The sequence below is a fragment of the Pelodiscus sinensis genome, chromosome 1, assembly GCF_052426305.1.
Source record: "Pelodiscus sinensis isolate ZL-2025 chromosome 1, ASM5242630v1, whole genome shotgun sequence".
Classification (NCBI taxonomy): domain Eukaryota; kingdom Metazoa; phylum Chordata; order Testudines; family Trionychidae; genus Pelodiscus; species Pelodiscus sinensis.
In genome coordinates this window covers 56267446-56293864 of record NC_143052.1, presented here as the reverse complement: position 1 = coordinate 56293864, position 26419 = coordinate 56267446, and the positions used below count along the sequence as shown (strand labels likewise).

General features: G+C 38.7%; 1 protein-coding gene across 2 annotated transcripts; it reads left to right on the top strand.

Moving 5' to 3' along the window:
* Positions 1-268: 268 nt before the first annotated feature.
* TWF1 (twinfilin actin binding protein 1) lies at positions 269-25090 on the top strand. 2 transcript variants are annotated; one of them, XM_089779450.1, is made up of 9 exons: positions 269-769; positions 5086-5163; positions 7632-7810; positions 9077-9172; positions 12529-12633; positions 15057-15182; positions 15329-15479; positions 16186-16307; positions 19537-19677. In XM_089779450.1, the coding sequence occupies exons 1-9, from the start codon at positions 745-747 to the stop codon at positions 19642-19644; spliced, it is 990 nt and encodes a 329-aa protein (XP_089635576.1). In that variant the 5' UTR covers positions 269-744; the 3' UTR covers positions 19645-19677. The 2 variants fall into 2 exon arrangements, with proteins under 2 accessions (XP_089635576.1, XP_075786438.1); XM_075930323.2 differs by lacking the exon at positions 19537-19677 and adding an exon at positions 20847-25090 and having other exon boundaries at positions 271-769.
* The last annotated feature ends 1329 nt before the right edge of the window (positions 25091-26419 follow it).

Below are 26419 nucleotides of genomic sequence, written 5' to 3'. Positions count from 1 at the left end.
TTCAATGTACCTATCACTGCAATTACTAAGCACAACTATCAGAAAGTCGAGAAGCGTTTTCCATTTTATGACTTGACTTGGTTCCGTCCTCTAACTCTCTCGTTAGATCTCTACCGCCCCTTAAATTGCACCTGTGCTGTGGTCTGCTGCCGCCAATGGAGACCCTTGGCAAAATGTCAGGCTCAGCAGACAAGCGGGCTCAAGGAGCGAGGTTTTAACCAATCCGTGTGAGTCATTTAACGAAAAGCCCTTCCGTTGATGTGCGCGGCGGTCACCTCCATGGCAAGGCAAAGGCAGTGCCCGAGAGGGGCTGCGGTGCGTCCTTGGGCATTATCCGCCTCGGGGGCACTGAACTCCGCACGGCAGCCCCCAGCGGTCCCCGCGAGGCCTGGCGGACTCCCTAGCGTCGCAGCAGCTGAGCTATGGCCTGCGGGCCGCGGTCAGACACCCCCCCGCGCGCTCAGCGCGCCCCAATCCCGGGCAAAACGCCGCTTCGCTCTGGCCCGCCCGCTCGGGTCGAGGGGGGCGGGCCGGAGCGCGGGCGGCCCTGGGCGGGAACCGGACCCTCCGGAACCGGCTCGCGGCGCCGGGCCCGCCCGGAAGGAGCCGGTGAGCTCCCGGCCGCTGAGTGGCGAGGGCGCGTCACGTGCGTGTCCCGGGCCAGCCTGACCCTCCCGCCCAGCCCGCCGGTTGCTGGCGGAGACGCGGACAGACGGACGGACACAGCCCCGGCGCCATCGCAACATGTCCCACCAAACCGGCATCCAAGGTACCGGCCCGGGGCTCCCCCGCGCCTCTTCCGCGGTTCCTGCCCGCCCGCGGGGCGCCCTGGTCCCGTCTCCCCCAGCGCCTGCACTGCCGCTGGGGCTCCCTAATGCCCCATCTCTTCAGTCCCTGCGCCGCTCCCTAGGGCTTCCCTGGTGCCCACCAGTCCTGGGGCTCTCCCGTGTCCCCTTTCCCCCGCCACTGCACCGTCCCCTGGTGCCCACCACTCCTTACACTGCCCTGGGCTCTTGAGCGTCCCTTCCTCTGTTCCTGGTGCCCCTTTCACCACCTCAACCCCTGCTGGGCCCAGGCTCCCCAGTAGCCCTTCCTCTCCTCCCCACAGTTCCTCCCTTCCCCTCTACCCCAGCCTATACACACCCGCTCTATGGAACCGCACATTGTTCGTCTCCCCAGCTTCTACACTGCTCCTTCCTCTTTTCTAGCTAAGCCTCATCCCACTCTAGGGCTTTGTCTACACTGCAGAGCTTTTGTGCAAGAAGCCTTTTGCTGAAGAGTTCTTGCACAAAAACTGCTTGCACAAAAGGTGTCCAGACCTCAGAGTGCATCGCAAAAGTGATGTGCTTTTGCGCAAGAGAGCGTCCACACTGCATGGACACTCTTGCGCAAGAAAGCTCTGATTGCCATTGACCTGTGCTTTTTCTGATAGGGGTTTCTTGCACAAAAACCCCTCCGGAATGTCCACACATGCCTTTTTTGCACAAAAGGTGTAGCGCAAAAAGGAGTTATTCCTCATGGGTAGAAGAATAACTCTACCAGCAAAAGCCCTCTGTTCTGTTGATTTTCTTGCGTAAAAACGCATTTGAAGTGTGGATGCTCTGCTGGTGTTTGCACGAAAAACGGCTGGTTTTTGCACAAAAACCTTGTAGTGTAGACATAGCCTAGGACTTTTTAACTGCCCCTGCTCTCTTGGGGCATTGAACTGCCTGGTCTTCCCTTCCTTCTCCAAACCATGAAATTGCCCCCTTCTTCTGCCTCTTCCTTTCTGAGTTAGAAACTAGAGCAAGCTCCCCCTTTCCTGTCTGTGTTAACAAGCCACCTAGTTCCTGACTGTGGCCCTTGGATCTTCTGTTACCCTGTGCTGCTCTAGAGCATCCAGCTATGATTTATTAGCAGTATTTTTGTGGGACAAGGTGAAGAACAGTAGGGCACAACAATTTTGTAAATGATTGTACCATATAGCTGGAAGGAGGAGAATAGAAAGGCAAGGTTGGAAGCATCCTGAGAAGTGGTCATGTCTAGCCCTCTGCACTGAGTAGGACCAGATAAATCTAGGCTCTCCCTTACAGGTGTTTGAGATGGCTGGGAAATGATTACATGTTTTAGGTGTAATCTGATGATTTAGAAGAGATGGGGAATTATAGCTTCTCTGCTCCTTCCTTGTACCCCATATAAATCTATTATTTGCTCCATTTTGGAGTAAATTTGAGTGTGTGGTTGTGGCTTATACTATATTAACTGGATGTATTACTTTAAAACCTATTTTGCAGTTACTTACTGTATCCAGTGTGCATTAATGAGATGGTCAGAGTATTTGACTCTCTCTCGTTTTGAGGAATTTTGTTTTCTGCTTTAAAAAAAATACAAGCTAGTTTTGATGTTGCTTTTATTTAATTCCATGCTGGAACATGGGATAGGAAAACTTAATGAGATCAAATTCATATCTTTGATACAGGCATCAATCTTAATCTGCCTGCTATCTGATTTTGGTCTGCATGGGACACAGTCACATTTCATCATGACCTCACAACATTTGAGGTTGTTGTATTGCAACTTTGGTCAATACAAAATCTTACTTTACATACCACTAACCATATTTCTCAACTCTCTTTTTATCACTATCCTATTCCTAAAAGATATCCCCCAGTTAAACCATAAATTTCTAGTCTAGCTGCAGGAAACACTTACTGGAATTCTGTGACCCTGTGTTATGTAGATCAGACTAGATGATCATATAATAGTCCTTTTGGGCCTTAAAAAGCTATTAACCCTAATTAGAAAAAGTATAAATGACCTGGTGGCAAAAATGCTGCTGTGCATTCAGGTCTTGTCTCCTTTTATTACTTCAAGCGGTACAAATGTACTACTGATAGTGCAGTGGTGAGAAATTTCAAGAAAATGCACAGTTTAGACGCCAGTACAAAACTAGTTACATGTTTTGCTATCATTTTGGTGCATAGGTTTAATCCTGGAAAAGAAGCAGCAGATAACATTTTTAGGGGAGGGGAAAAACAATTCTTAGGAAGATGAGTGAATGTATCTTTCTTTGAGGGGAAAGAGAATTTCTGGAAAGGGGAAAGACAAAGAAAACTTGGTAGCATATTATATAGAGCTGATGTTAGTCCTTGGGGAAGGGGAAGAAATTAGTCTAATTAGTTGTGTGTTGGGTTGATAATGGGAAGAAATAAAGGCTCCCTGTACCAAAAATTTGAAGAGTAGAAGATAATCTCAACCACTGATGAAAATTAACAGAAGCATTTATACATGAACATGGATGATAGTGTAGTAAGACACAGCATATGTACCTCTCTGTTTGATGTGGGCATGTGACTAAATGAAGACTTTATGGGGTTTTTTCTGTTTGATAGACTTTTATTTTGCTGTCACTACGGTATATATCGTGGGTTTACTTGGGAAACCAACATGCACAGTTCTGTAGTAAGTCTTATAACTAAATTCACTTAAATTCAAATATATTCAATAGAGTTGCTAAGACTAAAATAATCCTTACAGGTCCACACACAATTCTTTAACACGCTTTTATAAATGAGTTTGCTCTTTCTTTTGTTTAAATAGTAGTTTAAGAGTGCGGATAGGGCTATAGAAAAATAATAGCAATAGTAGAAATGTTGGAATTCCACTGTTTATCTTGATGGGGTAGATTTGAAACCTAATTATGATTACTAACCCCAGTATATTAATCACTTCACTTTTGAAAATGGAACCACAAGCATCCAGTCTGCATTTTCGACTGTTGCAGATTTCATTTTAAAAGGGGGGTTTATACTCCAGTTATAAACAAATCTGAATTTCTTGGTGGAAGAAGTGGAGTAACAGACCTTCTCCTACTCCGTTCCTAGGGCCCAGTAGACTGTGCTTGGCAATGAAGGATGACAGCAACTAAATACAGTACTGGCTTTTCACTTTCAGCAATTAGGAGGCAATGCTTCATTGATTTACTTGCAGTTTGCATTTTGAAAGTTATTTTCACAATCATTAGGGCTTTCAGAGAGGTTTTCAAAGGTGTCTTAACTTAGTGACTGTCAAACTGCGTTTAGTGCCTCAAAAAAACCCTCCCTGTCAACTCCTTTTTTAAATGCACATGTATTTTAGTTTGTATATACAACGTAGATGGTAGAGCACAAGGAAAAAAACACTCCAGGGGAATAAAGCTGTCCCAGTTCAATCCCAAATCCTGCTGGTACACCAAACATCCTGGATGGTCTAATCAATTAATTCATTTACAAAAATGAAAAAATGTGACTTTGCAAAGTATATTTGAGTTTGTAAAAAGCAACAAATAAGCGCTACAAAGGAAATTAGAGGTTAAATCAGATGATTTATTCTAAACTTGTCCTATTATGACAGGTGAGAGACTGAAAGTTGTTATCAGAGGCATACATGTGGGAGGTAGATATGAAAGATGAAAGGGGAGCTTCATCAGTAGTACTCAGGGACTTTAGGAAAAGCAAACAACCAAATGCTAAAAATATCCACATGTATGCTTTTTGCGATTTTCTTTCGCACATCATTTTTCATTGTATCTAGTGAATAAGCAGTTTATAAATTTGAAAATTATATACATGAGTTTGTAGGAATCCTGAAGCTATTGCTTCAAGAAATGTAACATAAATCCATCTCCATGGAGTATTCAGTGAAACCTAAGAATGATGACGTAAATATCAGCATTGTTAACTGTTTCATTGCTGAGTAAGGTACATAAGAAAGAGAGATGACTGTTCAGATAGGGTTGCCAGCTCTCCAGAACTGGATTAAATATTAAAGAATTAAAGATTAATCTTTAATTAAAGATTGCGACGAAACCTAGGATAATCTATCTAGCCAAAACTGGCAATCCAGACCTTCGTAAGATAATGTGAGTGGAGCACAAGTAGTGAATGGAAATTGGGGAAATATAAACAGTTACAGTATTTGTTTTCAATCTGACCTTCTGGTAAAGGTGCAGCTGAATGGTTTAGGACTAATCTCTTTTTACAATCACATGAACAAGTGTACTTTAAGCATACACATGGCTTAAATAAATGAATGCATTAATTAATATATATATTTTTTCTTTTCCAGCTAGTGGAGATGTTAAAGATACCTTTGCCAGAGCAAGATATGGACAGTACAGGATTTTAAAAATAGCTATTGAAAATGGTTAGTTATATTTTAATATATATCTTTACTCGCAATATGAAAAAAGAATGAGAAATAAAGAACACACAAACCTGACCATTGCTAGGATCTACCATATTCTGAAGATGGGATTGAATTTCATTGACACTTCAGTGTTTTCCAGTATTTTTATATTGGAAAAAATAGTTGTCATTTCATGTCAGAATAAGCAGTGTTGTTTGGTTGTCAGAAATCTCAAGGGATTGAAACAATTTATGAAAACAGTTAAAAAGGAGAAATGGGTAAAGAGTGTTATGAATATTTGTGTACTTTTATTTGTTTGCTTTTACTCAAGATTTTAACACTGACACAAAGCCTTACGGATGAATTTTAAATGTTCCTGCAACTACAGTAATATAGTGTATAACCCCCATCCTGCAAGAAGGATAGCTAACTATCCTCAGTTCTCATGCTCAAATAACTAGATATTTTTCATTGACAATAATTTTATGAAATACATGGAACTTTGATATTTTGTGGCAAATATGCAAAGCTACATAGTCCAAATATGGCATTCACAAGTTTTTTTATTTTAAATTAAATTATAGCCATTAGCTTTTTAAACAAAGCTTGTTGGCTTTAAGTCCATAGTTGAATCAAACTGTTTGAAACGTTGCATAACTTACTGCATAGCTAAGCACAACCAGACTTTTTAGTTTGTTCTCAGAGCTCAGGCATCAGAGCAGTTTTGAAAGGGCTGTAAGCTGCAGAAACATTTTTGGTATTTCAATGTAAATGAGTCTGCTCTGACCACTCTACATGTCATTTTTGGGTAGGGTCCCACCATTGCAATAACTCTGCTATAGATCCATACCACTGAAATAAGCAACAGTAGATATTCTAGTGTAGGCAGGGCAATGTGGTAGGGTTTTTCCAGGTGAGGATAGCAAATATTGACCTGCTGTATACCATTTGAATTTAATTGATATTGGCAAGGTACAATGCAACAAGGTATTGAGGCAATAAGTAGGGAGTATCTTCCACTGGGAATTTAACACTCAGTGTGTAAATACAAAAAGTGGAAACAAAAAACAGCATTATGTTGTTCTGGACACTCGGAACTGAGAAGCCCCTATGCTACAGGTAATTTTCTCACTAAGCTTCCTTTTTCCAGCAATGCGTGTGGGGATTGTGCCTATTTCTTCAAGTGAAGGATAACATTGGAGTTCTCTGTCCCTCTTGTATAGACCAGTAACCTTTAAAAATAATATTTTTTCAAATTCATTGACCCTGTTTCAAGAGGTAGGAAGGTGTTAGGCATCCTTATGGTGCAATCTCCATCCTCCACTGAGAATAATTCACCAGTTTTTCCTTTCTTGTTCTTCAAATGAGTTCTGAGCTTTTGTTTGTCTTTGATTACACCTTGCTAAATTTACATGGGAGATATGGTCAGTCAGTCAGACAGAACTAGATTCCTTTATCTAAAGAAAACCTTTTGTCAATGCCCCCTCACAAGCCTTGTTTAAAAACATTTTACACTGAGAAACACTGGGCTAGCCCATATGCAATTTTAGTTCTGCAGTCTGCCCTGCAATCCAAGTCAGCTGACCCTGGCCTACCATGACTATGCTCTGGGTCATTTTTTCCAGTGTTGATGTACCTATGCATATATGCACAGGTCTGTTGCAACTCTGATCTCAGTTGGGGCATTTAGGTACAATAAATAATAATGTTCTCAGGACAACATCCTGGCTTCCCATGAACTTGTCTTTTATATAGAAAGAAAAACAGAATTGTCTGTTGATTTTCTTTACATAGCATTACATACATATTAGTTTCTATTCAAACCAGATTTATTTTAAGTGAAAATCCCTTCCACATCTACTTAATAGTCTTTGTTCTGAAGATGTTGCAGGCCAACAATAAAAGGGCTGTGTCTACATTGGCATCCCTTTACGGAAAAGAGATGCTAATGAGACACATCGCAATTGCAAATCTGCGGGGGATGTAAATATCCCCCGCGGCATTTGCATTTACATGGCTGCCGCTTTTTTCCGGCTTGCGGATAAAAGTAGGAATAAGAGATCCTCCGGAAAAGGGCTTATTTTCCGGAGAATCACGTCTAGACTGGCGCTTTTCTCCGGCTTATCCCCAAGCCGGAAAAAAGCGGCAGCCATGTAAATGCAAATGCTGCGGGGGATAGTTAAATCCCCTGCAGATTTGCAATTGCGATGTGTCTCATTAGTATCCCTTTTCCGGAAAGGGATGCCAATGTAGACACAGCCAAGGAGACTAACCGGTGGATATTATATTATATTCTAGTATTGAAGAGTTGAAGCAATGTAGGCCCTGATCCTACAGTTGTGTGTATAACTATTTCTACATGGAGTACTATTGTTTTCCATTCTCATGGATAGATCTTTGCAGAATTAAGTCACATGTATCTTTAATTGCAAAAGCTCGATGTTTCAAACCACTGTACTTACCTACAGTTTGTTTTTTGTTTATAGAGCAGCTTGTAGTGGGATCCTCCAGGCAGCCTGCTGAATCATGGGAAAAGGATTATGATTCCTTTATTCTTCCCCTTCTTGAAGACAAACAACCATGTTATATATTATACAGATTAGATTCTCAGAATGCTCAGGGATATGAATGGATCTTTATTGCGTGGTCACCAGATCATTCTCATGTAAGTAATATTACTATCTTTGTGTTTGGAAAAAAAGTAAAAAAGTTAACATCTGAAGGCCACCCAATCTAAATTCTAGGTGAGTAGGAGCTGGCAGTGTTTTGGTTCTGGAAGGATGTGGGCAAGCATCTTGAAATTTATTTGATGCTGATTTAGGAATTGTATTATTAGTTTAGCCAATTTTAGCAAGAAATTATGCTCTGGAGACTGGCACTCTACAAATACAGTGGATAAATGAGTAGGCTAGTTGGCCTGTCTCAGGATTAGGTTGTGGAAAAGAAAAGGACAAGAGAAAACTGGGTAACTGAGGAAGTCCAGAACTGAAAAGATTACAATCTACTTCATGCTAATTGAAATAAAAGGTTTCATCAAATATTAGATGTATTTATTTGAAGTCTAAATTTTTATTTCCTTAATTAAATTCAAGAAGGAATGCTCCATCTTTTTAGAAGCATTTAGCTATAAAGTAAACAAGAACTTCAATATTTTCTTTGATACAGATATCTCTTCCTCAAAAAGTCATTTCCTTTAACTCTTCTTAAATTCCATTCTAGTCAGGAAGGAAAATCGGATTGACAAGGCTGATTTATGGAGCTGTTTCTATTTGTTAGGCAGCTGCCTGTGATTAATACTACTTTTACAAGCTCTAGTACTTTTTTAAATATTTGTTTTTCTTAAGTGCATCTAAATACTGAAATGGAATAGACCAGTTATTTTTTTATTCTGTGTGTGGTTATAACAGTTGTTCAGAGCCATCATTGAACCAAAACAGGGATCAATGGGATAGTTATAGACTGTTCTGTCTGTATGTCTCTTTTTTATAATAAAGTCAGTTGCTTCCATCAGTGTTGGGAGCAGCAACAACAGAATCTAGAACATTTTTAAAAAAAAGATGTTACTATGTAATTGGTAACTTCTGCAAACAACCCCCAATACTGTGAAAATGACCTTAACAGTTGCAATTTAGAATCACTTTAATTGGGTTGTTGTAAAACATTTCTCATTATTGAACATCAAACATTGTTTGGACATCTCTCTTCAAATAGTTAATAGTATCTCAAATTATCTCATTCCAAAGCTCATTGTAGTACATAGTATACAGTATTTCTATTATTATGAAATATAACTTCCAAATGTAACTGTTGTTCTTCTTGTAACTTATTTTGCTTAAAGAAATATTTTAGAAGTCGAGTAATAGTTTTAGCATACACACTAGCTTTCCTGTACATAAACAAATCAAAAGCAATTATTTTTGCAACATAACAGGTTCGTCAAAAAATGTTGTATGCAGCAACACGGGCAACACTAAAGAAAGAATTTGGAGGTGGTCACATTAAAGATGAAGTATTTGGAACAACAAAGGTATTTTTTTAATGTCCACATATATGTTGTTTTTCAGGAATAATACAATTATATGGGTTAAATTGTATAGTAAAATATTTAAAATAATAATTTAAATATAAAACTTCCTTTATTTAGAAAGAGAACAGCAGTATAAAATATGTAAAAAACCAGCAGTTCTATTTTAAGAATCTTTTCATTTTCTATTCCTTTTATGGTTTGTTTTGAGGCTGTCTAGTTTTTCTGCCTAAATATTATAAAGGATAAACAATCAATCATCTCTAGGAACAGATGGAGGATCTTCAAGTTTTTAAATTATTTGCCTAAGATTGTGCTCTAGAATTTCAGATTTCATCTTGATAGAGAGAGAGAGATGGTTGTTTTTTCTTCGAAATTTACATGAAATACTCAGATACGTACATGATTCTCAACGTTGGTGTATGTGGATATGTAGGTGATGTATGCCTTTGAGAAAGCTATTTGAGGCTTCTCCATATATCAAGAGCTCCAGATTTTCCAATCCTGCATTTATGTGCTAGAGCATAGGTTCCCAAACTTGGGGGCATGAAGAAATTCCAGGGAGGGCGCGAGGTGACCTAGCCTCCTCCCCCCCATCAATAGCCTCTCTTCTCTCTCTTCCTGCCCCCCCCCCCCCCCCCCAAAAAAAAAGGGAGCCTGCTCTGTCTGGTGTGTTTAAAAAAAATTTTTTTTCAGAAAATACAATGTGAAATGTCTGGTGTATTCTGTTTTTCCTGTCTCAGATGTCTGCCTGAACACGCTCGAGCTGTCTGGGGCGAGGGAGGATAGAGCATCCCAGGCAGATTTTAAAATGGCCACATTAAAAGGGCAATGCCTGCTCTGCTCTTAAAAGGGCAGTTTTGGAGGGGTGGAGGGAGGGGGGTCAACAACTTTTCCCCTATAGTACCGGCAGCCTTTTTTATACTGGTCCCGGGAATTAAAGCGGCTGCTGCTGCTGCTTTTTGGCCCCGGTCAGTTTTTGTTTTTGTTGGGTTTTTTGGGGGTTTTTTTGCACAACAAGTATTGCTGCTATCTTGTTTTGGGGGGCATGAGGGTTTCTCAAAAATCAAAAAGGGGCATGATGCTGAAAAGTTTGAGAACCACTGTGTTAGAGTGAGGACAGTGTTCAAGTAATGGTAGATCTTCTACAATTTAGGCCCCGTGAATTCTGATCATCTGTCAGGCTGCCACAAAGCCCTATGCCTTTCAAGGCTTTCCTTTTGCCCTTTGTCGACAGATGTAAGAGCTCATATTGCAACTGAAGTGCTCTTCCTGCACAGATGATACCTTGAGAGGAAGAAAAATCATTTTGCCTTGTAATTCTGCTTCTCTGAAGGAATCATCTTGCATGATTCTCACTCACAAATCCTTTACAGTTTGGACGTTACTATTTAGAGGTGTCCTCTTTGTGCACTTTTGCACAAGATCTTTATGCCTCAAAAAGGATTTATACAGATATTATTTTGTAGAGAGAGCAATTCATGTGGCCAAATACTCAAAAGAATTGTTATTTACCTTAGAACATCTTGAAGAACCACAGTTATTGTATCTGTGTGGACCCCACAATTCACTTCCATCCTTGCTTCTTCAGTCTTTTTTAGCTGTTAATCTGGATTAGTGAAGAACTGAGAGATAGCTCTGGCTACTCTACTCTCATGTGGAAAGACCATAAGGATATGGAAAGGATCCTTAAGGAATCCATTTTGAGACACTTGGAAGAGAGGAAAGTGATTAGCTGGGCTCAACAAATAATGCAGTCTACTCACCCGTGGCGAGTAGATTGCAACCCGGAAGAGCTGGGTTCAGGCAATCTGCGCATGCGCAGAATGATCTGCGCATGCGCAGATTGCCAGACAGCGCAGCTGGCAAGCCTTGGTGATTAGGAATAGTCAGCATGGATTCACAAAGGGAAAGTCGTGCCTGACCAATCTGATTAGCTTCTATGATGAGGTAACTGGCTCTGTGGATGTGGGAAAGTCAGTGGATGTGATATACCTTGACTTTAGCAAGGCTTTTGATACGGTCTCCGACAATATTCTTGTCAGCAAGTTAAGAGAATGTGGATTGGATAAATGGACAGGAAGATGGATAGAAGGCCGGGCCCAGCGGGTAGTGATCAACGGCTCAATGTCAGGATGGCGGTCGGTTTCTAGCGGAGTGCCCCAAGGTTCGGTTCTAGGACCAGTTTTGTTCAATATCTTTATTAATGACCTGGATGAGGAGATGGATTGCACCCTCAGCAGGTTTGCAGATGACACTAAGCTAGGGGGAGAGGTAGATACCCTTGAGGGCAGAGATAGGGTCCAGAGTGACTTAGACAAATTGGAGGATTGGGCCACAAGAAATCTGATGAGGTTCAGCAAGGAGAAGGGCAGAGTCCTGCACTTGGGACGGAAGAATCCCAAGCATTGTTACAGGCTGGGGACCAACCAGCTAATTAGCAGTTCTGCAGAAAAGGACCTGGGGGTTACAGTGGATGAGAAGCTAGATATGAGTCAACAGTGTGCCCTTGTAGCCAAGAAGGCTAATGGCATTTTAGGTTGCATTAAGAGGAATATTGCCAGCAGATCCAGAGATGTCATTATTCCCCTTTATTCGGCTCTGGTGAGGCCACATCTGGAGTATTGTGTCCAGTTCTGGGCCCCCCACTACAAAAAGGTTGTGGACACATTGGAGAGGGTCCAGCGGAGGGCAACCAAAATGATTAGGGAGTTGGAGCATATGACCTATGAAGAGAGGCTGAGGGAGTTGGGTCTGTTTAGTCTGCAGAAGCGAAGAGTGATGGGGGGGATTTGATAGCAGCCTTCAACTTCCTGAAGGGAGGTTCCAAAGAGGATGGAGAGAGGCTGTTCTCAGTAGTGACAGATGGCAAAACAAGGAGCAATGGTCTCAAGTTGAGGTCAGAGAGGTCCAGGTTGGATATTAGGAAAAACTATTTCACTAGGAGGGTGGTAAAGCACTGGAATGGGTTACCTAGGGAAGTAGTGGAGTCTCCATCGCTAGAGGTGTTTAAGTCTCAGCTTGACAAAGCCCTGGCCGGGTTGATTTAGTTGGGATTGGCCCTGCCTAGAGCAGGGGGCTGGACTTGATGACCTTCTGAGGTCTCTTTCAGCTCTATGGTTCTATGATTCTATGATCTACAGAACACTGTTGCTCAGAGATTGTGATCTCACACTCGTGAGGTGAATGCATACTTAGAGTGAGATCCACACAGATCAGACATTTAAAAAAAAATCCCACCAAATACTTTAAGGTAAATGAACTGTTCTTTCCCTTTCTTCCTTCTGAGTATTAAGTATCTTCAAAGAAAACTTTTTAACTGAAGAATCATTGATGGCAAATACTGTTTGTGTTTTCAGGATGATGTTTCATTGAATGGATACAAAAAATACTTGATATCACAGTCCTCACCTGCCCCTCTGACTACAGCAGAAGAGGAACTTCGACAAATTAAGATTAATGAGGTACAACATTGTCTGTGGGATGAGTGGAGGATTCCTGAAGTATTGGTGGAGGAAACTGACAGGAGGGGGGAAGCAAACCAAATGATTGAAAAGCTTCAGAAAGTTTGATGGGTGGGATATGAACTAAGGTTAGGCATTTGAGTAGTTCAAACAATTGGCCAATTGACCAGTCAAATAATGCAAAAATGATCCGGTATTTTAAAGTACTAACTTACTAGCATGGTAACAAAAAAGAGTAAGATTTGGTGGCCTTCAGTAGGCCTAGCCTTAGACAGATACTTGGGCCTAATTACAAAAAACAAGTTACTTTGTGTTTTTCTGAGCTAAAAAATAACTAACAACAAAAAAAAGTTATAATAAATGACTTCTGTTACTTTTTATAGTAACGTTAGGTTAGCATTTCAGTGTGAGTATTGTTAGAAAAGAACAATGAAATTAAACATAAAATAAAAATATAGCAAATATAAAAGGAAAAAGTAATTTTAAAATGCACTTATACTAAGTAGACAGCAGTCCAACCCTTTAAAAAGTTTAGTGGTGGTGCATGTTTTCTCTGCGTTGTAGGAGGAATTTTAACGACAGTGGTACTTTTCCATACTTCCTTCTGAGTTGATCTCTGTTTTAATAAGTGCAGGGGGGAAGTCTTTAAGGCAGATAATTCTTTTTTAAACCTGTTTAATGTGGTTTGTAAACCATTATATACATTGATTGCATGATACACACAAATAAAGATACACACACACTCTAGTTTTAAAAGATACCAGCAAATCACAATGCTCAGTTTTCAATTATTTCATCTTTTTGTCCCAACAGCTGAAATTGGCATTTAGTGAGTGATCGAGACTTCTAGGTAGGATTGCATATAGGCTGACGCCTACATTAGGACATTCTTGCAGGAATATTTGACAGTTTGACTGGAGTCAACTGATTGTGACTAGTCAATACTGGCTTGCTAAGCCCAAGCATGAAGAATATCACATTTTCAGTTACTAACTGGAATGTAAATGCATACCTTAACACATACAGTGTGTGTGATCTTGCATTGCTCCAAATACTTCATCCTTTTCATTTCCTGTTTTGTATTGTTTTGGATTTTTAAACTTGAATGTTGCATTGAGTTCAGTTTGTAAATTTAACATTAACAACTTCTCTTCATTTGGAATCAGATCTAAACCTTTTAATGCTGTACTTGGGTGGTGAACATAAATCAGCCACTGGAAAATGCTTTTGTGGCTTTGGCCAATATAGTCTATATAAATAAGCTGCTAAGATAAATTCTGATCAGTTAGCTATGGAAAATGAAACTCAGGAGCAGTGAATTCAGTTCATTTCCACAATGGTTCTTCTCTGAAAATGACTCTGTGCCCTGGTCTTCTCTAGGTAGGTCGAAATAACAAGTAAAGCATCCATACTACCAAGCCTGTTGTTTCTAAATAAGGGGTTGTTTTTTTCAAAATAACTCCTGCTTTCCATGGGGAATAATGCTTATTTCAACATAGCAGTACTATGGATGCTCCATTGCTGCTATTTTGAAATAACTACTCCCCAGAGTCATAGAGCCCAGGAATCACTGGGGAGTAAAGTTCAAGTAGTACCTCCACATTAAGGGACCTTGCCTCCAACTAATTCCAAGGCTTCCCTGTAGTGTGGAAACACTATTTTGAAATATATGCAGCCCCCGACTTGCAACGCAATTTGTTTCCGGGGAAGTGTCTCAAGTTGGGGACGTCGTAACTGGAACTCTCATTTATGATAGGTGCCATGCGCTGTTGTAAATGCAGGGCGAGGATGTAAGTTTGGGGGGGGGGGAGGCTGGCCCCTTCCGCACTTACAATCCCCCACACTTACAACCATTTTTGTAACTCGGGCGTTTGGAAGTTGGTGGTTTCCTGTAGTTACTTTGGGAGTGGTTATTTCAAAATAATTCCCTAGTGTATTCATGCCCTATGTGACCTCATTGGTTCCACCTCTCTAGGCTTTTGATGGGGTCCAAATCAACTCTGCACTTTTCTTATAAAAAAAATGGATTTTTTTTTAATTGTCAACCAGCACTAGGATTTTACTTTGACTATCAAAGTCAAGCTGTTTTTTCTTCCTAGTTTATACAGAGACACCAGTATTAAAGATTCTGAAACTGCAGATTAACTAATTATTCTGTTAATACTTCAGCACTGCAGAGAGAATAGTTATGGGGCACTGATATTAAAAAACAGGAAATTGTATGTTTTCGAAAAGTAAGTAGATGTAACTATGGAAACATAAATTAAACAGAGCCATTGAGTAAGGTGATGCCATTTTAATCACTTTTTAAAATCTGTCAGCTCCTGAATGCAGAATGAAATAGTACTTACCCTGAGTCTTAATCTGTGAGAGAACTTTGAAGATTTTAGATTATAATCTGAATTGATTTATATTAATTCCAGGTGCAAGTGGAAGTTGGTGTGGATACGAAGCATCAGACACTACAGGGGGTAGCATTCCCTTTGACCAAGGAAGCTATCCAGGCTTTGGAAAAACTGAAAAATAAACAACTCAACTATGTGCAACTGGCAAGTAAAAAAATAAGTGTATTCAAGTTATTTTATAGAGTACAATTATGAAATAACTATTTAAATTGTGTGGTCTTATCTGTTTTCTCATATCACAGTCTCTGGTTACATGGCTCACTGTATCTGCTCTAATTTGTGTTTAACAGGAAATTGATATACAGAATGAAACTATTGTTTTGGCCAACACACTCCATACTGAACTTAAAGATTTGCCAAACAGGATTCCAAAGGATTCAGCACGCTATCATTTTTTCCTTTATAAACATTCCCATGAAGGAGATTACTTGGAATCCATAGGTATGAGAATTCCTATCTGTGAAATTTCATTTTTTCATTTTCTGTAACTTAAAAGTAATCTTTAAGATGGGGAAGAGGATATTTAAAAGATAAAAGTTTCAGCATAGTGTCAGTGCTCAAGACTTTCAGAAGTGATCAGGGCCAGCCTTAGCATGAGGTGAACTGAGGCAGCCGCCTCAGGTGCCAGACGTTGTGGGGGGGGGGGGGGTGCTACTAGGACTCAGTGTAGAAAATTGTCTGCTGCTGGTGCGTATGTATTCTCTCTGCTCTAGATGCACAGAGATGGTAGAGTGCTTTGCTAGAGGAAGGAGAGCTTAAGAGACCTTTCAAAGTTTTGGCCCAAGTGAGGGGCATGGGGACATCATTTGAGCTCCCTGCCTCAGGTGCCAAAATGTTGTGGACTGGCCCTGGAAGTGATTTTCAGTGCCCTTGTGTGTTAAACATTAAAATGGATTTTTTTGAAAGTGCTAAGTGCACTCTGAAAATAAGCACTGTTTAGTGTTTCTCCAGTTGGACAGCCAAAACTATTGGTTACTTGAAAATATTGGCCAATATCTTTCCATTCATTGATGACTTGTTATTTTACATTGTAATGAATGATGTATAGTGGTATTATTTCATCCTTTTCAGACTTCATGTTAGATTTTGTTCAACACGTCTGTAACAAGCTATCATTTTAACAGGATCTTACGTTTTCCTTCTGCAGTGTTTATCTACTCTATGCCTGGGTATACGTGCAGTATTCGAGAACGGATGCTATACTCTAGTTGCAAGAACCCACTGTTAGAAATCGTAGAAAGACAACTGTGGATGCAGATAATTAGAAAGGTAAGCATAATAGAGGTCTGTGGAGTGAGGGAATGATGTTAATTTCCTTCATCTCTAATTTTACTTTGAGTATACCTGAATTGTTTTGGTTAATGTATAGCCAATTGCTTACAATTGCCAGTCAATATTGGAAACCAAATAACCAAGCTGAGCCAATTTATTGTTAATAGGAAAAAACAGTATGGTACAAAAAAGGAAGAGTTTAATACATCACCAGTTCTTGCTACATGTTCAGTTATTTCACAGAAAGGGTGATACCAAAATACATCCCCTAAAACTACCTCTCTTTATAATAGACATGCTTACAAGTAAGAGGCACTTTCCAGAGTAAAATTCCTCAACAATCTTGTTTTACTTGTACCGTGGTATACCCCTCCTATCTCTTATCTTCAAACACTGTATTTCATGAGTGGACCTTTCCTCTTATCCCATGAAAACTTACTTTATTTAAGAGCCCTTTTTGAGTCAGGCCTTGTCAAAGGCCTTCTGGATATCTAAGTACACTATCTCCACTGGCGCCCCTTTGTCCACATGCTTGTTGATCCCCCTAAAAGAACTCTAGTAAATAGTAAATTAGTAAGGCATTATTTCCCTTACAGAAACCATGTAGACTTCCCCCAACAAATTATGTGTCTGACAAGTCTATTCTTAACTATAGTTTCAACTAATTTGCCTGGTACTGACATCAGATTTACCGGTTTGTAATTGCCAGGAGTACCTCTAGAGATCTTGTTAAATATTGGCATCATATTAGCTATCTTCCGGTCATTAGGTACAAAAGCTGATTTTAAGGATAGGTTACAAACCACAGTTAATAGTTCCGGAATTTCACATGTGCGTTTTCAGAACTCTTGGGTGAATGTCATCTGGTCCCAGTGACTTGTTACTATTAAGTTTATCAATTAATTCCAAAACCTCCTCTAATTACACTTCAATCTGTGACAATTCCTCAGATTTGTCACCTACAAAGGACGAATCAGGTTTGGGAATCTTCCTAACATCCTTAGCCGTGAAGACTGAAGCAAAGAATTCATTTAGTTTCTCCACAATGACTTTATCATCTTTAAGTGCTCCTATCATCCAGGGGCCCCACTGGTTGTTTAGCAGGCTTCCTGCTTCTGATGTACTTAAACATTTTATTACCTTTTGAGGTTTTGGCTAGCTATTCTTCAAACTCCTTTTTGGCTTTTCTTATTACATTTTTAGACTTAATTTGGCAGTGTTTATGCTCCTTTCTATTTACCTCACTAGGATTTGACTTCCACTTTTTAAAAGATGCCTTTTTGTCTTTCACTGCTTTTTTTTTTTTTTTTTTTTTTTTTACATGGTTGTTAAGCTACGGTGACTCTTTTTTAGTTCTTTTACTGTGGGGTTTTTTTAATTTGGGGTATACATTTAAGTCGGGCCTCTATTATGGTATCTTTGAAAAGTGTCCATGAAGCTTGCAGGGATTTTACTTTAGTCACTCTACCTTTTAATTTCTATTTAACTAACCTCCTCATTTTTGCATAGTTCCCCTTTCTGAAAGTAAATGCCACAGTCTTGGGCTGCTGAGGTGTTCTTCCTATCATAGGAATGTTAAATGTTGTTCTATTATGGTCACTATTTCCAAGTGATCCTGTTACAGTTACCTCTTGGACCAGATTCTGCGCTCCACTCAGGAGTAAATCGAGAATTGCCCTTGTGGGTTCCTGTACCAGCTGCTCCAAGAAGCAGTCATTTAAGGTATCAAGAAATTTTGTATCTGCATTTAATCCTGAGGTGACGTACCCAGTCAATATGAATATAGTTGAAATCCCCCACTGTTCTTGAGTTCTTTATTTTTATAGCCTCTCTAATCTTCCTTAATATTTCATAGTCACTATCACTGTCCTGGTCAGGTGGTCAGTAATACCACTACTGCTATATTCTTATTATTAGAACATGGAATTACTATCCATAGAGATTCTTTGGAAAATGTTGGTTCATTTAAGATTTTTACTTCATTTGATTCTACATTTTTTTCACTTATAGTGCCACTTCCCTACCAGCATAACTTATTCTGTCCTTCCAATATATTTTGTACCTGGTATGACTGTCCCATTGATTGTCTTCATTCCACCAAGTTCTGTGATCCTACTATATCAATATTGTCCTTTAATACAAGGCATTTTAGTTCACCCATCTTATTATTTAGACTTCTAGTATTTGTGTATAAGCGCTTTAAAAATTTCACTATTTAGCGGTCTGCCATTACTTGATGTGTTTCAATGGCACTCTTTTTCATGTGATTATATCTCATCTGATTTTACCCATATTTTATCTTCCATCTTCTCCTTCTACTAGAACATAGAGAATCTCTATTAATAGATACTACCTTAAGAGATGTTTCTGTCCAATCCATGTGCTCCTCCACTCCCTTTAAACAGAGGCTGCGCCGGCATCCATGGACCAGAGTCTGTCCATGGTGAGCCTGGACCTGTCTCAGATAGATGTTGCTGTGCAGCAGCCTCTCCTGCCTCTTTCCTCGCCCCCCCATTGCTGCCTCAGAGTGGGGAGGGGAATGCGTGTAGACAACAAGATTAACCAATTAGTCTAGGCTAATTGGTTAATTGTATAGTCATCTACACATTGATATCCCTAATCCTTAGTGGTTTTTAAGTCCTAACTTGACAAAGACCTGGCTGGGATGGTTTAGTTGGGATTGGTCCTTTTAGCAGGGGATTGGATTCGATGACCACCTGACATCTCTTCCAACCTTATGATTCTGAGATTCTAGTTACTAATATATATCATATTCATACCATAGCCATACCAAATGCTGCCTGAATGTATTGGTTAAGAATGGTTTGTGAGGTCAAGCAAAAATGTTAGGGCTGTCAATTAATTGCAGTTAATGCATGTGAATAATGCAAAACAAACTAACTAGATTTAAAAAAAGTCATGATTAATCACAATGTTAATTGTCCCTTTAAGCAATATAGAATACCAATTTACATTTATTCTAAATATTCTTGGTATTTTGCTTATTTTTCAAATACATTTAATTCAGCTACAACACATGTATAGAGTTAACTTTATATTTTTATAACAAATATTGGCACTGTAATAAATATAAATAAAAGATATAGTATTTTTCAATTCGTTTAATAAAAATCCACTCAGTCCTACTTCTTGTTCAGCCAGTCAATAAGATAAACATGTTTGTTTATATCTACAGCATATAATTCTGCCAATTTCATATTTACAGTGTCACCTGAAAGTGAGAAGATACCTGCATGTCACTGTTGTAGCCAGCATTGCAAGATTTCTCAGATATGCTAAACATTCCTATGCCCCTTCAGACTTCTATTTGTAGTTTTCCTTAAAAATAAAACCACGTGAAACTTAAGTACAGTTATGTTAAAAAGCTATTTATAAGTTGCACTTTCATGATAAAGTGCATTTTAAAAAACTATTCTTCTAAACACAAAATCCATTGGTTTTATTGTATGAATTTAGATCTCTGAAAAATTCTTCCACCCTGTACCACTGAGCATTTTGAATTTCCTGGTACATCAAACATGCCCAGTAAGAGACGGCTTGGCTGCAAGAGGTCAAACAAATCTTCAAGAAAAACTAGTCATTTTAAAGGTCATGTCAGGCCATTACTTAATTTTAAAGAACGGAGAGCATATTGACCTCTATCTGAGAGAGATACACAAAGTTATTTGACATAGCTTCAACCGATCAACAGTGCAATGGAAGAGAATATTTGGTTAATATTAATCCTGCCATGTTTTAACACTGAAATGTGATCCACAGAAACAAAATTAAAAAGCTCTCCCCCATTTGTAGCTGCTGCAGTTTAAGAATGTAACCTCACAGAATACAGTCATTTGAATGCCCGAAGTATCAGTTCTTGAGTTTAGAAGCAATTCTTTCTTTATAAGAAAGGCATGCACTTACTTACAAATCCTAGTAAGCACTAATTTACGTGTGAGAAAGATAGCAATTAAAGTTAGAGTCATTGCCTAAAATTGTTTGTTTCCTTCCAGGCAGGTTGTGTTTTAATGCTTTTATAGATTAAGATTTTAATGTATTATAGTTTCTTCTGTGGCTGTACAGTTACTCTGGGCTGCATTAGGCTGCAAATCATTCAGGCCACTTTACTCTCTTCAGGGAAAGGAACGTGCATGTTGGTTACATTTACAAATACTATTTTTAAAACTTTTTAAATAGGTAAAATGACTCAACTTTAAATAGAAAAATGTAAGAACTGATAGCATGAGGATTGTAGGATTTCTTTCAATGAGATATATTGCACATTTGTGTTTATACTCTTGAAAAAAATGGTGAAGCTAACCCACAAACTGCATACCAGTAAGGGTCTGACAAACTCAAAAACAAATGTAAGTTTTGTTCAGTTTTGTAGAGGGCACTGGCCATGAATTAAGGGTCAACATTTCACCTTGAACATTGAACTTACTTGCTTGTATTTTTAGTGGTTCAGTAAATATAAACTCACAGGTAAGGTGTATTTCATTATTTTGATTCACTATCTCTTATCCGTGTTTGCAGATTGAAATAGATAATGGTGATGAGTTAACTCCTGACTTCCTTTATGAAGAAGTTCATCCAAAACATCATGCACACAAACAAAACTTTGCTAAGCCAAAAGGTCCTGCAGGAAAAAGGGGAATCCGAAGACTAATTAGGGGTCCTGCAGAGACTGAAACACCTACTGATTAAAATCCATAACTTTCACTGGTGGTAATGACAATAAGAGATGAAAAATTCCAATCATTCTACACTGATATGCTAGAAATAAGCCTTCTTTTTCCACAGCACTTATCTTGCTCTGATATTTTAGAATTTATATTGTCCACATACTGTGGAAGAGTTGTTAATCAGTTCAAAACTAGGAAAAAAAATGTTGTTAATTAATTGCTATACACTTTGTCAACTTCTCCTGATTTCTGTACTGTATATTGATTCCCTGTAATCTGCAGTCATTTCTTACTATTGGGTTAAATGCCACTGTGGGGCTAGATTTGCAAACATTTACTCTCAGTAGTTGCCTGTTGAAACCAGTGAGACTACTTATATTAGTAAAGATTTGCAGGAGTGGATTCTGTGGTAGCGCTCCAAATAAGACTTTTTTTTTTTTTTTTTTTTTTGCTTGCAGTCATCATGAAGCAAAACATTTCATTGTATGTAATGTCTATCTCTGAAGGTTTTTCAAAAAGAGATGAATGAAACTAGTATACCTGATGCAAATGTTCAGGAATAGCTAGAATATTTTTCAGAGAGAATTTGCTGATTGAAAATAATTTCTAGTTTTGTGGAACTGTCATTTAAAGAAATTGAATGTAAAAAACACTAGAATTGTTCATACTTTTATACTTAAACTGTTAAATACTGTATGATCAGGTAACACACTACAAGTTTACACCAGTGGGTGCATTTAGTCAATTATGAAGCTGCTGAATAATCACTATACAAAGATATTTCTAAATCATGCTGTTAAACTATCATCTGTACACTCAGATACAAAATTGTTTAATACTAAATCACAATACTAAATCAGTTCTTAGGAGAAAACAAATTGGTTACAAATGGTTTCACAAAGCATTTGTCATTTCTACTGCTATGTAATGAATTAAAGGTATTATTATGGTAGTGATTTTTTTCGTAGAATGTTTGAAATTTCATAGCAGGAACATTTACAAAACCTACTTTAAAAAAACAACTCTGGCAGAGCCTTAATACTTTCATATTGGTCCTTTTACTGTTTCCTCCCTCTTTCCCTTCCCCTCCCCCCCCAAAAAAAATCAGCTACTGAACTAAGCCAAGAAGCATTTACAGTTGCTTAAAGTAGAGTGATCTGTTCAATAGGAATAGCAAAAACACATTTCAGAATAAGTAGGTAAAAATAAAGTATCAGAAGTGAATTACAGTAAATTCTGGATGACCTTAAATAATTAACACGTGCTTAATTGCAACAAGTGATCCAGTGAGCAAAATATATTCTTAATAATGGCACTTGTTTTGTTTTTTAAAAGGGTTCTCAGGTCTTGACTCATTTCATAATATATCGTAGGTGTTGGGCCTGTACACTGACAGATGGCAACATCACAATTATGCTTACTTCATGGGGAATGTACTTTAATCTCATTTTCTGGGGAGATAATTCTTTGACACTAATACTACCTGGGGTGATTTTACTTTAGCTCCACCTATTATTTGCAATATTAACAATGACATGTTACCTAATCTCTTGAGACTGCACTGAACAATCTGAAGACTACAATAGAGATTTTCAAGTCTATTTTATACAGCAATAAAATGTTACATTTGTTATATTTTTTAAAAATTGTATATATTGTACTGTTCAAAATATTTCTCTGATCTTCAGTTAATCGCCTTCCTTGATGCTTTGATCTTCTTTTGTCTCTCTTGCAAGTGACTTTATACCAAGAGGTGTAGTAAGAGGGTTTTTTCCTTCCATCTGCACCTATCAGACACTCATGTTTTAGTTTAACCACAACGTATCTGTACAGTATGTAAAATGAATCACTATAAAATTACGAAGTGTTCAATTAAAATAATTGAATAAGGAGCTACTTCATGTTCCCAACTCCATTTTTAAAAAGTGTAAAGTTAGAGCCTTATGAAGAAAAAGCATTGCTACAAACAAAACTTTAGAAACACCCTTCAGTAGTGAAAAAGTTTTCTTACTGTTTCTGTCAGAAACTTTATCAGCCTGTACTTGTGGCTCAATTGACTTGTGCCTTTTTAAACTTTTACTTTTGAAGTGGGAATATTAAAGGCCTTATAGTTTTAGTCTTACATTTTTTGATAATGATCAATACTAGTAGGATATATGTAAAAATTATTACACTGCAGTTCTAACTGGGTGAGGGTTAGAAATTTAAATATAATTTTTAAATTAAAATAGTCGGACTAGCTATAGTAATCCAGGACTCAATCAAATAGAACAGATCATATGATCTGTTGATCCTTGCAACTTTCTGAAATCTGTAGCTTCATTACTGTAACCTACCCGGGGTCCTGCTACAAAAAGACAGAAAAACATAATTCTTCTTCAGTTTCGTCAAGGAATTTTACAGCTTGTGAGAATTATCAAAATAAATGCTGCTTTGTACCACTTGATGCTCTCTATAGGTCCTTTCTCTACCCGTTGATCCCATGTTGTAGGTCTGCAGGAATTTGTTCATAGCTTTTGTGACCAATATTACAAATGCATGCAATAGCTATGAGGACCATTTTGCTTTAAGTGTATGAGAGGTCTATGCAATACTTGGGCCAGAAATTGTATGCAGCTCTAATGGGTGAGAGTTGTCACAGCTCTACCAGGAATTGAAAATAGGGAGTTATTAAGGTGAATCATTGTTTGCAAACACCTCCAGAGAGGTACCACTCCTTGGGAGGCTTGGGTCACACTAGAAACCAACAGCCAAAAAAGTGCTTTTTGAAATAAAAAGGCTGATTTAAAACTGACTGTGGTCCCCAGAAAGGTGGGTGACTTCTGTTAAACTTTAGCACCTGCATAGGAACTTGGCTTTTTAAAATGTTTTACTGTGTAATACTTTTAAGAATAAATGTGATTGCTGAGAGAGACACTGGGTGGTAACTGGTAACAGCTAGCTATAGGCTATTCATAGCCGCTGGACAGAAAATATAGCAGAGGCATGGACCTTTAGACAAACTGACTTACTAGGAACATCACAACGTAAGGCAGGCAGCTATGCAGGCTTAAACCCCTGGTCAGTAGGGAGAGAAATGGATGATATTAAAGATCCATGGAGGGAGATATGGATTGACATGATCATCCCTATATCAGGAGGTAAGGGCTTCTGGGTGGGGAGAGAACTGGCTTCTCCACCTGCAGGGTGGGTAGGCTAGACTGTTGTCCCCATTGCTTAATCAGACAACTGCTTATGAGCTCCTTGTCACAATCACCTAATGGGCTGTTCTGGTGCCCACCCAAAGCCAGACCATGTCAGACTGTAGCCTTTCATGTCAACTGATGGTCAGCAGGCACTGTGTAGTCTGTCCAATATACAGCAACATGCAAGGTGGGGTGTAACTGCACTTTTCTTCCACACTCCAACCCAGAAAAACAAAGCTGCTTACAATATTGGAATAGGAAGCTGCCATAAACAGCAATGGAGTAGAATAGGGCCTTATGCTACGCTTACTGAAATATTCACCATATTATCTAATCTGTCATATATGGACACTAGACAAAGGCACCTACTAGCATCTGGTTAATACTTTGTCAGTCAATGCTTAGAAGCAGCGCACAATTAGGGCATTAATAAAAGCCTGGACTGTTGTTCCTTGAAATGTTACTGGTCATTTGATGGTTGAATGAATCTTTTTTAAAATGTTGTTTGCCTTCATAAAGCACATGGGGAAAGATGTAGCTGCTAGAACAAATGAATGTCTGGACTAACTCCTCAAATCCTCCCTCTCCCCTTTAGTAGATTTGTTGCCAGAAAAACACAGATGAGCAAGTGATAAATTACACTGCAAAAGCTTATTTCAAAAGTAACATGGGAAAAATGAGATTTTTACATTCACTTGTGTTAGTTTGTATAATGAATCAAGCTGTTAATATCATTTGTGCTATGTAGGCATTGGATTAAATCTAAAAATCATTAAAATATTGATTATGGAAACTTATCTCCAGTATATATGTATTGAATGTAACATTTTCAAACATTTCAGTTAAATAAGCCTCTCTTTCCTGTATTTTGTAAATTTCAATTTATCAATAAAGATGAAGTTTTGGTTCAGTGTTTGTGAGGGTTTTCTATATTAAATTTCAGCAGGAATTCACATTACAAAATTATCATACACAAGTACATACCTGTAAACATATGTTTAGAAACAGCACAGAATAAAAACATTGTTAGGGGAGAGAGGTGCTGATTGGAAACAATCCTCCAGTTTGGTTGTGTCGATAATGACATAGCTACATTACTGCTCTGAAGAGCTTTACTAGAGTTTTAGTGTTTGTTTATGCTTGAAATACTACAGAGGCACAGCTGCACTATTCTAGGCTTCAGTATAGATACTACCAGTGCTGATTCTCCCATCACTGTGGGAAGCGGCAGCTAGGTCAGTAGAACAATTCTTCCACCAACTGAGCACTGTCTATAGCTAAGGTTTGGTTTAACTGTGGCCAAGTATGCAGCTAACCCCCCGTGCATCCACACAGCTATGTAGACAGAAGACTGCTTCTGTCGATACAATTAATGCTGTCCAGGAAAGTCGTGTTCCTACAAAGACAGAAAAAGCCTGTCAGTGTAGATGTATCTGCACTATGAGGCTATGGCAACATAAACATGCTGCTATTTTATAGTATGTCTACAGTGCAATAACACACCTGCATCTGACTTGTATCAGTTGACTTGGGCTCATGGAGCTGTCAGATTGCAGTACAGATGTCTAAGCTCCAGATGGGGCTCTGGGACCCCATAAAAAGGAGGATCCCAGAGCTTGGGTGCCAACCCAAACATGTACGCTGTGAATTTAGTCCCATAGCCTGAGTCCCATGAGCCCAAGTCAGGGGATATAGGTCAGCTCTTAAGAGTTCATTGAACTTTAACCATACCCATAATGCAGAGATATTCTAAGAGTTACATTTAGTTTCTGCTTTGAGAGGCAGATAAGACAGTGAAATTTCACTTTAAATCAGTGAAATGTTGTCTGCAAAATATTTAGTCTTTTAGCACCTGAGCTACCATGATCTAAAGTACCTCAGGTGCATGGGCTCAAACACAGAAAAATAAATCTCAAAGCATGAATGTTTTAGGTACAATAAGCATTAGTGTAAACTAACACTGGCCTTCCACTCTTGTCATTCTCATGTGAAAATGGACACAGTTGTGCTCAACTTAAAAACAACAGGTTAGTATAATTCACAAGTGCATCCTGTCTTCTGTCAGATGCTTTATCATTTACTGCTTGAAGGTCATAGAAATACTTACAAAAAGGAAGGTGTATTAACCGTTTGATCATCATTTCTCTTGTTTTGAAGTAACATCAATAATAAGATGTAGTTTTAGATTATTCTGTTTTCCAATTTCTTTTAACTATTATGATACTCAAAGTAAAAATGT

Excerpts from the sequence above, each read along its gene's own strand:
- TWF1 (XM_075930323.2), top strand. The coding sequence starts at position 745 with ATGTCCCACCAAACCGGCATCCAAG. Across the intron at positions 5,164-7,631 it reads AAAAATAGCTATTGAAAATG|AGCAGCTTGTAGTGGGATCC; the intron begins GTTAGTTATATT and ends TTTTGTTTATAG. Across the intron at positions 7,811-9,076 it reads GGTCACCAGATCATTCTCAT|GTTCGTCAAAAAATGTTGTA; the intron begins GTAAGTAATATT and ends GCAACATAACAG.